Source organism: Bos javanicus, chromosome 4, assembly GCF_032452875.1.
Source record: "Bos javanicus breed banteng chromosome 4, ARS-OSU_banteng_1.0, whole genome shotgun sequence".
In the NCBI taxonomy this organism is placed as follows: Eukaryota; Metazoa; Chordata; class Mammalia; order Artiodactyla; family Bovidae; genus Bos; species Bos javanicus.
In genome coordinates this window covers 106,830,133-106,845,518 of record NC_083871.1, presented here as the reverse complement: position 1 = coordinate 106,845,518, position 15,386 = coordinate 106,830,133, and the positions used below count along the sequence as shown (strand labels likewise).

The window sequence follows — 15,386 nt, the reverse complement described above, 5'->3', positions numbered from 1 at the left end:
TTACTATCTGCCATGATATCTGCCCCATTCCTAAAGAAGAGTCCTATTCCTATAACTGCTTCCTGCAGTTATGGGAACTGGGCATCAGAAATCTACTACCATTGTAATGTCAGGAGACAAATGAAACCAGCGCAGGACAGAGGCTACTACTCAGAAATGCGCTCTCCTGCCTGGAATTCACCAATTTCACTCACCCCTTTGGAGAGATGGGACTGTCTCTTTTGAGCAGACCTTCCAATACCCCTGACTGATTCTGTAGGTGTGTCCGGACAATTCTTCCCATAGGTGTCATTCCCCGGCCACTGGCACGTGGAAGATCCAGGGCCACAGGCTGGTGGCCAGAACTCCCTTTACATCTGGATCTTAGCCGCTTGTGGGATTCATAGGGAGAGACCCTGGGGGCTCTAAGTGGCTTGGGGAATCTGGGGAAGGCCCTGGTTTGAGAAGCTAATGAGATAAAATTGGGTGACTTCCTGGTTGTGCCCAGGATTACACGCTTTGAGTTGAGGATGCTATGGCTCTTTGAGCTGCTGCAAAGCACATCTGCCCTGTTACTTATCCATTTGTGTCCCGTTCTCTCCTTGGAGGTGTTGTGTATGGCTGAGTGTTTTTCTGTTCTCTCTGGGCTGTGTTCTCCCTCCTCCTCTTGCCCAGATGGGATGGACCTTGCCCATCACACAGACCCACAAGGCCTCAGCAGTAGGGACGATGCTGAGGGAAAGCCGGTCCCTAGGGCACACAGACACCAGCGCAGAGAGCCAGGGACCGTCCCTTTCTCAGTCTGTTGATGACCTAGGGCTCCCTTTCCTCTGAGTCATTAGCACCCACTCTTGAGATGAGTGGAAGGAAGTGGGAGGGTGTGTGTGGAGGGTGGGGGGAGGGAGTTGCCTGAGAGATGTGGGGCCAGAAGGCACCCCAGTGGGGTCCCAGCAGTTATGGCAGCTGCTCTGCCTCCTTCGGTGTCTCCAAGATGCTCCCTGCAGCCTCTGATGTAGGGCGTAACCTCCAGCAGGTGTGCGAGTTGTGTTGGGGGCGGGGGTCTGCACGTGCAGCTGAGGTGCCTGGATCTCCCTCCAGAGACCCTCCCCTCTCCCACTGTAGTTCTATTTCCACTGCCTGGGTGCTCACCAGAGGCCCAGGCAGAAAGGACCGCATGGGAAGAGGGTGAGGCAGGATGTGGTAAGCGTGGTGTTGGAGAAGCTCAGAAGGTGGGGGCTGGGGGAGAGACTTTCACAGGCGCCCCAGATGCAGGACCTGGTAAATGTCAGACCACATCCTGTTGTGAGTCCCCGGGACACTGCTGGGGCAGGTGTGTGGCTGTTGCTGCTTATACTGATTTTACTCAGAGATAAACAGCTTGACAGCCAGCGCTGGCCTCAGACACCCCATCTCTTCCCTCGCTGTCTTCTAAAAGACCCCAACCTGCTGCTTTTACTTCCTGGCCTTTGATTCAAGCCCATTCTCCTTTAAACACAATTTTTTTTTTCTCTCTTCATTCAAGGAGCTGGGCCTCTTTCCAGGTGCCAGGGCTCCAGGTGCCTTTAGTTAACTCTGGGATTCCTGGGTCAGCACCAACTCCCTGACACCATGGACAGCCTCTGAGACTGTCATGCATGTGAATGGTTTGTGTCTGGGAAGAGCTTGCTGCTGCTAAGTCGCTTCAGTCATGTCCGACTCTGTGCGACCCCATAGACGGCAGCCCACCAGGCTCCCCTGTCCCTGGGATTCTCCAGGCAAGAACACTGGAGTGGGTTGCCATTTCCTTCTCCAATGCATGAAAGTGAAAAAATAAAGTGAAGTCGCTCAGTCGTGTCCGACTCCTAGCGACCCCATGGACTGCAGCCCACCAGGCCCCTCCGTCCGTGGGATTTTCCAGGCAAGAGTACTGGAGTGGGTTGCCATTGCCTTCTCTGGAAGTTATGACTGCTGCTGCTGCTGCTGCTAAGTCGCTTCAGTCATGTCCTACTCTGTGTGACCCTATAGACAGCAGCCCATCAGGCTCCCCCATCCCTGGATTCTCCACGCAAGAACACTGGAGTGGGTTGCCGTTTCCTTCTCCAATGCATGAAAGTGAAAAGTGAAAGTGAAGTCACTCAGTTGTGTCCGACTCCTCTCGACCCCATGGACTGCAGCCCACCAGGCCCCTCTGTCCATGGGATTTTCCAGGCAAGAGTACTGGAGTGGGGTGCCATTTAGATTGCCTGAATTACCTTTATCATGGTGATTTAGGGCCTATAGACTTTGAACCACTGAATCTGAAGAGCAGAGCTCCAGATTCCTTAGAGATCACTTTATCCGGTCTCCTCACTTCACAGAGGAGGCGATTGCAGCCCAGAGAAGAAAAATGAGTTGTCCATGCTATGCAGCTATGGAGGGCCAGAAGCCAAAGCCCTGTGTTTTAGCAGCTCCTGGATCTCAGGCAAAGCTTAGGGGAATGTGAACTGAATGTTAAACAGTGATCTTGTTATGAATTTTACGAACCATTTGCGTAAGAATAAACAAGTTACAATGATCAGATCTGAGGTGGCCTGAGGATGGGGAGGTAACAATGAGGAACTGCAGAGTTAGAATCCTGCAGAAACTAGAGAGTTGCAGAGATGAGCTGAAGAAACATGATAAAGTTAAGCACTCCCTGACACCTTTCCCCTCCCCCCGCCCAACAAAAGAGAGAAATCCGAATACCTGAACACAGGAAAGGGACCATGTGTTCACAAGCAGTGCATGTGGTGAAGACTCGGGGTTTGAGTCAAAAGTGAGCTCTGTGAGTCAATGGGGTGAGTGGGTGCAGACACTGACGAGTTGCCCTAATGGGACCAAAGTAGAACGTACGGTGAACAGGAAGTGCAGCTCCCTCTGCCCCTCTGTAGGTCAGAAAAGCACAGTAGGAAGATAGAAACAAATGGAAACATTGCAGAAGAGAGTGGCTGGCTGTGGAGAGAGTAGGAGTACTCAAAACTGTGCCACATGAAACAAAAAATTGAGAGAACTGGAAATGTTTAGCTTGAAAAACGAAGTTTTAGGCTAATAATTATCATAATAGCAGCTAATATTTATTGACACTGTGGATAACAGCTATTCCTGTTGTGTGAATTAAATAAGATGAAACCACCTTACGAAGTTGGGGTTGTGATTGGGCCCATTTTATAGGCAGGAAAGCTGAGTCTCAGAGGTGGTCATTTGCCCAAGATCACATAGTTTGTAAAAGCAGATCTAAGGCTTGGAACTGTGTCTCTTTGGCTTTAACGTCCATGTTCTTTGTTGTCACAATGTTCTCATCTATCTACTGCATCCTTTTTCCGTTCTGCGAAGTCAGACTTTTAAAGGTTCTGCTTGTTCTGTCTCTCATAGATTCGCGGACTCAACTAGAGATGGGCATGCTAGTTGTCTTAAGAAGAACTTTCTTAAGAGTATAATTATGACCAATGCTTGGCACGACAATGAGATTTATGGAAACCTAAAGCGGACAAAATTCTTCATAGTGCTGTCCAGTGATCAAGTGACCTATCCAGACAGGTCGAGAGTTCTCTGTCCCGGGACAGATCAAGCATAACCAGGGGGAATTCAAGACTCTGCAATTTATGCTTCTTTACCACCAGAGTATCTATGATTCCAAGATCCAGTCAAGGTCAAGACCCATGGTGGGAGTGAGGGTACAGCAGGCTGAGCAGCAGCTACTGGAGTGACCTACAGCTTGGGTAGGGGTGTCACACTCAGGATCACTATCAAGTCACTATTTAAAAATCCACTTCCTTATGTCAGCAAGTCTGGTCATGTTGTGGTGGGGGTGGGTCAATGGGAAGTCCTATAGTGCAGTCTTCCTGTCAAGACCAGCCCTCACACTAACAGAGGTCAGCTGAGATAAGTAGAGGAAACTTTCATGGAAATAGTCACAGCTGTTGGCTCTTTTTCAGTTCTATTTGCTGATGTATAGACCCATCCACATCTCTGGGACCCCATTTCCCCAAGAAGCCCTCCTAGGAGTCCAGGTACAACAATCGATGGAGAGAGAGGAGAAAGACACACAGTGGGATCTTGAGGGAGGGCTATGGTGAGCAAAGAACATGTGTGTTGCAGGGCGGCGATTCAGGACTCAACCAAGCACTGCCACAGTCAATCCCCAGGAGAGGCAGAGAGCGTGCTGGCTAAGCACCCAGGGACTTCAGATCCACAAGAGAAGAAAGTCCTCAGGATGGGAGGGGAGGATATCCAATGCTAGACTGAGGCAGGAAATGCTTTATTTGGGTGGCCGGGATGGGAAGGATGACATGTCACATTATGGGGTCTCAAGGCCCAGAGACCACCTTTCTGGAAACTGTGGGACTCTGTCCCAAGTAGCAAGAATGAATTGCAGTTACTGTTGTTGCCAGGCTTGGTGGCCTTCTGCACTGTGAGTCTTCTTCCTATATGGCTACAGGGCCATTTCCATGGACATGGAAAAAGGGAACTTGGTGATGAAAGTTTAAGAAGCAGTCAGTGGGATTTATAGTACCAGATCTCATCATCTTATTTGATAAGGACTTATAAAGGGAAAACAGATTTTTTTTCAAATTTTTTCATAAAAGATTTATTGAGCACTTACTATGTACTATGCATTGTTCAAAGATTCTTATCCTTATGGAGCTTATATAAAGATGTCTTTCCAGGAAGCAAGAAAGTTTCAAGGAAGTAAGGGAGAAGCACTACAAAATGACAAAGGACAAACTGGAGATGGTAATCATCAGAGTAAATTTTACCCAGGATCTAGGTAGTCTAATATCACTGGCTTACATATGGGTGGCTTATGCATGAGATACCGAGATACCAAGTGAACTTGCAGATTGTATTAAACAAAAACTTACACTAATTACAGTCTGTATATGGAAATAGGTAGCTTTTGAATATCTATAATTAATATCAATTATCTTTTCCCCTGTATCCTTACAGTAGTAATATGAAGTGGTTTGGGCTCACCTTTATTGTAAATTTATTAAAATAGGAATAAAGATACATTTATTACCTTTGTTAGTGACAAAGTGAAAGTCACTCAGTCGTGTCTGCCTCTTTGCAACCCCATGGAGACTATACAGTCCATGGAATTCTCTAGGCCAGAATACCAGAGTGGGTAGCCTTTCCCTTCTCCAGAGGATCTTCCCAACCCAGGGATCGAACCCAGGTCTCCCGCATTGCAGGCAGATTCCTTACCAGCTGTGGCACAAGGGAAGCCCAAGAATATTGGAGTGGGTAACCTATCCCTTCTCCAGAGCATCTTCCAGGCCCAGGAATTGAACAGGGGTCTCCTGCATTGCAGGTGGATTCTTTACTAACCGAACTATCAAAGGCAGAGGAACCATTGTTCAAATCACCAACATCCGCTGGATCATCAAAAAGGCAAGAGAGTTCCAGAAAAACATCTATTTCTGCTTTATTGACTATGCCAAAGCCTTTGACTGTGTGGATCACAACAAACTGTGGAAAATTCTGAAAGAGATGGGAGTACCAGACCACCTGACCTTCCTCCTGAGAAATCTGTATGAGGGTCAGGAAGCAACAGTTAGAACTGGACATGGAATAACAGACGGGTTCCAAATCAGAAAAGGAGTACGTCAAGGCTGTGTACTGTCATCCTGCTTATTTAACTTATGTGCAGAGTACATCATGTGAAATGCCAGGCTGGATGAAGCACAAGCTGGAATCAAGATTACTGGGAGAAATATCAATAACCTCAGATATGCAGATGACACCACCCTTATGGCAGAAAGCGAAGAAGAACTAAAGAGCCTCTTGATGAAAGTGAAAGAGGAGAGTGGAAAAGTTGGCTTAAAACTCAACATTTAGAAAACTAAGATCATGGCATCCGGTCCCATCACTTCCTGGCAAATAGATGGGGAAACAATGGAAACAGATCACCCACTAAGACAGATTTTATTTTAGGGGGCTCCAAAATCACTGCAGATGGTGACTGCAATCATGAAATTAGGAGATGCTTGCTCCTTGGAAGAAAACCTATGATCAACCTAGGCAGCATATTAAAAAGCAGAGACATTACTTTGCCAACAAAGGTCTGTCTAGTCAAGGCTATGGTTTTTCCAATAGTCATGTATGGATGTGAGAGTTGGATTATAAAGAAACCTAAGCACCGAAAAATTGATGCTTTTGAGCTGTGGTGTTGGAGAAGACTGTTGAGAGTCCCTTGGACTACAAGGAGATCCAACTAGTCCATTCTAAAGGAAATCAGTCCTGAATATTCACTGGATATGTTGAAGCTGAAACTCCAATACTTTGGCCACCTGATGGGAAGAAATAACTCCTTGGAAAAGACCCTGATGCTGGGAAAGGTTGAAGGCGGGAGGAGAAGGGGACAACAGAGGATGAGATGGTTGGATGGCATCACCGACTCAATGGACATGAGTTTGAGTAAACTCTGGGAGGTGGCAATGGACAGGGAGGCCTGGTGTGCTGCAGTCCATGGGGTTGCAAAGAGTCGGACAGGACTGAGCGACTGAACTGACTGAACTGAACTGTGCTAATAGGAACATTCTTCTTCCGGGCAAGTGACAGGGACTCAAGCGCCCTTCCCACAGGATTCCTGTCCCCCACCAGGACCAGCTGGATGCTTTCCTTCCTCACCTAATTTCTGAGGAAATCTCGAAAGGTCACAGGGTTGAGGTTGCTCTCCTTGAGAGCTACCCATGGGAAGTCCAGCTGTGCCCCTGGAACGGCAAATCCCGGGGAATCACAGGGTTCTTCTAGAGACGCTTGGCTTGTAAGTCTCTTCAATCAATAAGCATGCTTTGCCCCTGGGCTGTGTGTGACTTGTGGAGTTTGCCCCTGGTCTACACTCTGCCCACAAATCTCCCTAACAGAATGAGTCTTGGATTAGCTTTGAGATTGGAAAAGTTGACAGGCCCAGGTCAATGAGGAATTGCTTTACCATTCCAGAAATGACTCTGGTCTCAGAAACTCCCCCTGAGCCCCTTTGACTGGAGCGGCCGTGGGTCCTGGTTTGCCAGGACCATCCTGGCTTACCCCTCCTGTCCCAGCGTCTTATGTTTCTCCCTCAGTAGCATCCCCATTTGCACAATAAGCAGTGTGACTGCCCTGTATCTAAGCCATCTGTGCTCAGTTTCACCTGAGGAAGAAAAAGAGGGGTTGACTAAAATTGATCCAGAAGGCTCTCTTTAGATTCTAGAGAAAGAGGCAGAGGAGGAAGAGATTAACTTCCCAGTGCATGTGAATTGAATGCTGGGGGCAGGGTTGTCTGAGAGAGATGAGGAAAGGACTGTAAATGTTTGGGGGGCCTCCCTGGGTCAAGGGAGGGTGGGCCCATGTGGAGTTTCTCCATCTCTGTGATGTTTCCAGGAGTGAGAAGGTGACAAGCACCAAGTCATGCATCCTCCAGAGGACATTCGTTCCTCACCTTGACACACCCCAGGTGCCCACCATCAACCCCCCCATCCTCCCACCTGCTAATACCACTGCTTCTAGCACCCCAAAGATGACAGCCACCGAACCCGCAGACCCATCTCTCCACCCTGCACCCCGATCTCGTCCCTACAGCTGGTCAGGTTTCTCCTCACAGGTCTGTTGCGCAAACCCTTGCCTCCAGCATTCCCCGCTCAGTCCACTACTCCTGATCCACAAAACAGCCTGTTCTCTCCAAGGCATTTGTTCCTCATGTAGCTGCTCATCTCCCCGTCTGACCCTTGTGAGGAACCACCACGTGTCTAAAGCGTGGAAGGTGCTGCTTTTACGGGTGCTGGTCTAGAGACTAAACTTTGTTCTGGGATTTTTTTTAAGTCACCACCAAAACAAGTAAACAACAATAGCAATGGCAAATTAAAAAAAAAAAAATTGTCTGTGGTTTGAGAAATCTTGAGATACTCCTGACTGTTGGGAAGTTATAAGCATGTGATGAGCCTCCCAGGCCATCCCTCACTTGGGCCATGTCCTTTCTGCCCTGTATGCGTCAGGTCCAGAGAACCCCTCATCTCCCATTCCTGATATGCAGTTTAGGGGGATGGGTAATGTCACCCCAAATTCACGCCCACCCAGAACTTCAGACTGTGACCTGACTGGGAAATAAGATCTTTACAGATGTAATTTGTTAAGACTCTTGGGATGAAATCCTTCTGAACTGAGGGTATGTCCCAGATCCAGCGACTTGTGTCCTGGTAAGGAAAAGGAGGGAACTTGCACACAGATACGGGGAAGAAGGACATTCACAGACCGAGACAGAGGGTGGGGTGATGCTGCCTTCAGCCCAGGAGGCCAGGAGCTGTCAGAACTGGGGAGAAGCAGCAAAGGATTCTTCCTGAGAGTTTTGGAGGGGAGTGCAGCCCTGCCAACACCTTGATTTTGACTTTTGGCCTCTGGAACTGTGAGAGGATGCATTTCGATTGCTTTAAAGCATCAGGTGTGTGGTTCTTAGCAGTGCTAAGGAATATACATGCTGAGGATTCAAGGTGTCCCCAGTCTGTTGCTGTGGGTTCTGCCCTGGCCTTCAGGAGCACCTGCTCTAGGATCACCCAGAGGTTTTGTGAGCGACTGCATGCTCTTGGTCACCATCTGGGCAAAGCCTCCTAATCTGCCCTCTTTAGAAGAATGTGCTACAGTTTCACAGCCTACCAGTCATTTGACCCATAGTTTCTTCACCTATGAAGTTGTTTTAAATACCTGCTCATGGGATAGTGTGGGGACTGGCTGGGACAACACGTGTGCCAGGGCCCAGCCTGGAACAAAGCAGGTGATGAGGACTCCATCTTTCCTACCATCCTCCAGATTTCGGAACTTCTTTCATTCCCGACATTCTGCCTCAGCTAACTTGCCCAGGGCCTCTCATTGGTCTGCCTCTCTCCCCTGATGGCATTCCTCTCCTCCCTCCCCATCCCTGCCCATGCCTGGCGCAGTGTTCTACCACAGGGATTGTAACCTGCAGGTCGCACTTGCCCCAGTAAGAGAACTGTCTCCCCGAAGAGCTGTCTGCACTCAACACGCTTCATTTAGGGTGGCCTGGCCTCCATCCCAGTGCGAGAAGGAGCTTCTGTTGGAAGGGCTTCAGGGGATAGCACCCTGGACCCTCTCCCCATGTCTGCCCCCAGGTGTCCTGCCTCTGAAATCTCCAGGTTTAATGCTTCAGTGTTTTCAGCTCTATGCTGTCTTTAGGATTCTAACCCAGACTGGCAGAGTAGAACTAAATCTCAAGCCCAAATTCTGAAACCAGATAAGGTAGAAGTGTTAAGAAACAAAGATAAACCCTAAATGCACAGGAAGTGAAACTTGATTTGGAATTGAGAAATGACCAGACATTCCAACCCACAGGCGGCCCCGTCCTCTGTCCAGCACTGAGGTGGGGGTTATGGTTCCTCTCCATTCATTCTTGAAAAAAGTGAAAGTGTTAGTTGCTCATTCCTGTCCGACTCTTGGTGATCCCATGGACTGTAGCCTGCCAGGCTCTTCTGTCCGTGGAATTTTCCAGGCAAGAATACTGGAGTGGGCAGCCATTCCCTTCTCCAGGGGATCTTCTTCACCCAGCAGACCCAAACTCAGGTCAGCTGCATTGCAGGCAGATTCTTTACCATCTGAGCCATTATCTGCCCTCAATATGCAGGTTTTCCAGAGCCCAACTTCTTGCCCTTCAGACTAGCTCTACCATGGGGGCCCAGAGTGCCTGGATGTGGATCACAGCATCTCATGAGGATGAACAAGGGGAAGCAGCATTCGTCAGAGGGGAGGATCTATCACTCCATATGCCTGTGTGTGTGTGCGTGCACATGTGTGAGTCACTCAGTCATGTCCGACTCTTTGTGACCCTATGGACCGTGTAGCCCACCAGGCTTCTCTGTCCTTGGGATTCTCCAGGCAAGAATACTGGAGTGGCTTGCCATTCCCTTCTCCAGGGGATCTTCCCGACCCAGGGATTGAACCTGGGTCTCCTGTACTGCAGGCAGATTCTTTACCGAGCCTGAGAGGTGGTGATTTCCCCAAATCAGAGGTAGATCAATGAAGGGCAGGATACCACAGACACTCCTGGACACAATCAAGCCCATCACGACACTTTTATTGATTCAGTCAATTTCAGGTTTGGAGTGTGGCACTCCACCTGCAGGCAAGCTCAGAGAAGGGGCAGACATCCGTAAAGGAAGGAGATGAGAGAGAGAGAGAAACTCTTGAGGAACACAGACTGGAAAGACGTTAAGGAGAATCCAGGGCCACGATAAAGAATGACTCGGGATGCACATTTGGAGCTGGTCTCAGGAATCCTTTTTCTTAACCTGAGGAAGAGAGGACATCGTCAGGATGCCAGGGGCCATGGAACAGTAGGACTGGGTCAGAGGATGCTGATTCTGGGGTCTGATTTTTGGGAGGGTTCTCCCCATCCTTCAAAGCTGCGTTCTGTCTGCGATGATCTCTGTACTTTCTCCCCAGTCTGCAGCCCCACTGTGACTCCACGGAGATGTCAGGACACAGTTCCGATACCCCTCAGCTCCCCTGCATGATGCTCCACACTTTCCTTTCATCACCCTCTCATCCTGCCCGCCTCCTTACCATGGCCATCAGCACCAGGGCGCTGACCAGCACAGCGTACAGGGTGGCCTTCCCCAGCAGGATCTCATAGAGGAGGGTGGCAGACAGGACACCTTGCTGATAAGATGCTGTTGGCAGGAAGGGAGAGCAGGTAGGTACCTGTGAGCAGGTATCTCTGGCCTCCTCCCCCCCTACCCCTCAACCAGTGTCCATGGCTTCTCTGTCTCTGGTTCCAGAGCAATGACCATGGAGATGGAGACAAAGAAGCAGAGGGCTACTTACCGGAGGTGACGCCACAGTCTGAAAGAAAGAAAGGGGGAGGGAAGTGGATGAGAGCCTGCATCTTCTAAACCCGATTCAAAGCTAAGCCAGCCTTCCTCAGTCCAATAGCTGGCAAGATGCTAAATCTTGGCAACAACCACGTGAACTTGGGAGTGGATCCTGCCCTAGCTGAGCCTTCAGATAAGACTCAGCTTTGGCTGACATCTGCTTGTAGCATCTTGAGATAAAAGAGCCAGCTAAGCTATGCCCAGATTCCTGATACATTTAAACTATGCAAGAATAAATACGTGGTATTTTGAGATGCTTAAAACAAATAAACGAAAAGACCTACTAAGCTAGCTTTTAGTCAGCACTGACCCCCAGGCTCAGAGCAGCCTCTGAAGTCCCAGCACTGCCTGTGCCAATGTGGCCACAGCATCCTCAGGGTCGTGGAAGGAGGCAGCACTGGAGGGGATGGGGACCCACCACTGGGACCCTGAGCTGTGCAGGCGGGCAGGGAGGGGACCCACCAGCACAGCTGAACTGGGCTGAGGATCTGGATCTGGGGGAGGAGTTCGCCCGAGGAGGTGCCCTGTCCACCCTCTTGCTGTGCTGCCCCCGCCACCCCTTCACTCTGTGTGCAGCCTTCCCTCTCCTCTCCCTGGATCTCTCCTCTGTCAGCTCTGACTCCCTCCCAGCCGGCTCACCTGCTCTGCCCCAGGCCTCGGCGCTGATGTTCTGGGTGACGGGCTTGGCCCTGTCCTGCTCCTCCCACTGGTCCTGGTCTGTGAGCCCGTGGAACTGGACTTGGCATCGGAAGTGGTTGCGGGGGTTGTGCCAGAAGGCCGCGGTCACCCTCAGCCGGCTGCTCAGACAGTATCTGGAGTCATCCCGCGCGGGGTCCTCCTTATAGGGCTCAGGGTCCGTGCTGACCCCAGTCGTGACCTGCTTCCTGTTCACCCACCAGGTCAGCTCCACGTGGTCAGGGTAGAAGCCCGTGGCCAGGCACACGAGCGTGGCCTTCTGGGTCTGGGAGATCTCTGCTTCCGAGGGTTCGAACACAGCCACCTTGGGTGGGTGGACCCGGCTCAGATCATCTGGAAGGACAGGGGTGGGGGCCAGGACCGGCCTGAGAGCTGGCTGGGTGTGGTAGGGGCTGTGTGTGTGTGTGTGTGTGTGTTTGTGAGTATATGAGTATGAGAAGGCAGGGAAGGGAGGCTCAGGGTTATCCTACAATAAAATCAGGTAGCAGTATGTCCTGTTTGTTGGGGAGTCACCACCCCACTCCTCTGTTCTTGTTCTCCCTCTGCCTGCCTGTCCCTTGTACTCACCCTACGACAAGTCCGTCTCGTCTGTCTCTAGCCCCCTAAGGTGGCCTTACAAATGGCACTGCCTGACATCTGAGCAATTTTTCTTCTTTCATGTTATTTGATTTCTTATTCAACAAGAAAAACTTACCTGTCTTTTTTTTTCTCATCATAATTTGTATTAGTTATTTAAATAGAGAGCTGGATTGGAACCAGAATAATAGAAGTCAAAGCTTGACAGTGACTTTGCCCACCAACATGTCTTTAGACAACCCCTGAATGTCTCTGCATCATTTTTCCTGCTTGTGAAGGAAGCATCCCAACATTGACTGTCCAGAGTAGGGGTGGAGATGGCCTGACATAAGGATGCAGGAAGCCTCTGCCATCAGCTGGGTTAGTTATATGTGAGCCTGGGGGGCTGAGGAGTAGAGGGGATGTGAGTGTAAGGGGCTCATTATGGGGCTGAGGCTTTTTCTTCAAATGACAACATACAGATGACATATTTTTGTGCACTCACGTGAAGACAGCCTTTTGTCTCAGGATGTACTCATGAGAATAGGAGGCTTTTTTCTTTCTGATGTCTCACCAGGTCATCCTAGCCATTCCTCTGCCTCCAGGTACCCCGAGTTGCCTCAGCTTGGACAGATCACAAATTCAAGCATCTTCAACCTCCTTTGCCCCTTTGATTCCACATCTTCTGTTTTTCCCTACCAGCAAGCTTCCTAAATATGCATCTGAGATCATCAAGCAACTTCTGCTCCCAGTTGTCTTGATCCAACTAAGCCTCTAGTATGTGGCATCCCAGAGGGCCCCAGGTGAAGGCATTCCAGTTAAAGCCCCCGTGACCCTCTCATCTGACTGGCTTATTGTTTCTGGACCCTCTCGACATACATTTCATCTTGCTCTTTGCATTATACGGATTTTTTGTTGTTTCTGAGCAACTCTGTTAAAGGGACGACGTCTCAATCTAAAGAGATCTAGTTTAGGCTGAAAGAAATGAAAAAAAAAAAAATGTTCCTGTGACACCACATTTCCATGGATGGGCTTCCCCGGTGGCTCAGTGGGAAAGAATCTGCCTGCAATGCAGGAGCCGCAGGAAATACCAGTTCTATCCCTGGGTCAGGAAGATTCCCTGAAGAAGGAAATGGCAACCCACTCCAGTATTCTTGCCTGGGAAATTTCATGGACAGAGGAGCCTGGATGGGGGGTGGAGGTGGGGGCTACAGTCCATGGGGTCGAAAAAGAGTCTGATACAACTTAGCGACTGAACAATGATGACAACAACAATTTGATTTCAGGGCTGGCTTCCTGGGTGTGTGACCTATGCACACATATTCACTCCCACAAGGTCACTGGCTCATTAAAGGACCAGGGCTGTGGGACCCTGATGTACCTGTTCTGAAGTCTCCTGCTCTTCTCCACCCTGGCTGATCACAGGAACCCAGCTGTCACTGGGAACAAACACTTCGAATGGAGCCCCACTGGATCCCACCTAATGAGTCTAACTACAGACACGCTTGCTGTTACCGTATCATCCAGTAAACACACCAGTATTGAGGGGTTGTTCCCCTCTGGAAGCTCAGTGCTTCCATCACCAAGAGACACTGAAGATCCCTTTCCAGCACTAAGATCCCTTGGGAATGTTCCCAGCCTCAGAAGAAAAAAATATGTCTATTTGAATGTATGTCCTGCACCATCTGGCTGTTTAACCTAGACGACCTGGTGTGAGGAGGGAGACTTCAGGCTGGGGGGCGGTGAGGGGGCTCCATTTGGTGAGTAAATGCCCCCAGTGGCCCAGGTTCCCACCCAGCCCATGTGCTGTACACACAGCCTGGCCAGCAGGGGTCTGGACTTAGGTAGAAAGGAAGAGGTTCGAAACCTAAATTTAAATCCAAACTTTCAAACAGTAAATCGACAAACCCCATTTGTCTTGATTCTTTCCCTCACTATCTCCAGTGGGTCTGTCTCTTTCATGTCTCTTCTCCACTCCTGCTGGTCATCTTGGTTCTCCCTTCAGCAGAAGCCTGCATCTCCACCTCCCAGGAGCTGGGCTCTGCAGTGGGCCCAGCATCCTGAGCTCATCCTGCCTCACCCCTCCCCATCTCATTTTCCCCTTTGCAGCAGCTACACCGGCTCCTACCCTTCCCCCAGCCCGGATTGCCCTCCTCAGTCTTTTTCTCCAATCAAGCCAGTCTCAGAGTCCTAATTAATCCTCTCTCCATTGCTCACCCGGTCCCCAAATACCCCAGGAAAAAAGGGACTGAAGCCCCCCTTGCCCTCTGTCCGCGTTCCCGGACTAGAGTACCCCTCCCCAGTACCGCCTACCCAATACTCCCCGCCTCCCTTGCACAGCGGACCCCCCAGAGGCATAACTGGCCAGGCGCCCCAGCCCCAGCGCAGCCCACCCATCTCCGGGGAAGCAAGGGGCTGCGCAGAAAGGAGGGAAGTCCAGATCTCACCTACGACCGTGAGCTTGGTGCCTGGGCCGAAATACTGCTCATAGGAACACGGAAGAAGAGCCCCGCACTCAAACCCCCCCGCAGCTCCCAGAGGCTCCCGCTCGCTTCCTCTGTCCCAGCGCTCAGCTCCAGGGCAGGGAGGGGACCAAGTGCCCAGATCCAACCCGCCCTGACCCCGCCGCCTCCCGTCCTGCCCGCCGCCCGCGGCCAGCCGGCGGACACTCACCCACCACCGTCAGCCAGCTGCCGGCCCCGAAGGTCAGGGCGGCGCCTGCAAAGCACAGCCCCGAGGCGCCCCACAAAAATCGAGGCGCGCTGCCCGCACTCACCTAGTACCAGGAGCCGCGTGCCCGGCCCGAAGTACTGGGTCTGAGTCACAGCCCCCCAGCCTCGCGCAAAAACCCGCCGCGCATCCCCCGGGGTCCCTGGCGGCTTCCCGGCTCACCTAGCACCGTCAGCCGGGTGCCCGCGCCGAAGTACTGCGTGTCTGTGCTCACAGCCTCAGGGCTCAGCACAAAAATATCGGTCCAGCGACCCTACTGACATCTGATCGCCCCACTTCTCTCCTAGCGCCCCAGAGCACCCCACTTACCTAGTACCAACAGCCGAGTGCCCCCTCCAAAATACAGAGGGTTGTTGCTCACAGCCCGGAGGCTCAGGACAAAAACCAGCGCTACCCTCTCCGGATAGCCCGGACTCAGCCCAGGTCCCCACGAACCCTGAGAGCAGCCCCGAAGGGAGATGGGCAGCCTCCCGCCTTTCTGCATCCCACCGGAGGGAACACTCAGGGACCCCAGCTGCCCTCCTTACCCAGCACAGTCAGCTTGGAACCAGCTCCAAAGTACAGGGGCTGGGT

The 15,386-nt window shown here is 50.9% G+C and overlaps 1 gene segment (V, D, J or C); it reads right to left on the bottom strand.

Annotated features, from left to right (window-relative positions):
- Nucleotides 1-10,015: 10,015 nt before the first annotated feature.
- On the bottom strand, nucleotides 10,016-15,384 carry LOC133246562 (T cell receptor beta constant 1-like). The segment is given in 5 exon segments: nucleotides 10,016-10,250; nucleotides 10,525-10,631; nucleotides 10,786-10,803; nucleotides 11,472-11,861; nucleotides 15,123-15,384. Coding segments are annotated over 5 exon segments (711 nt in total).
- Nucleotides 15,385-15,386: the final 2 nt, after the last annotated feature.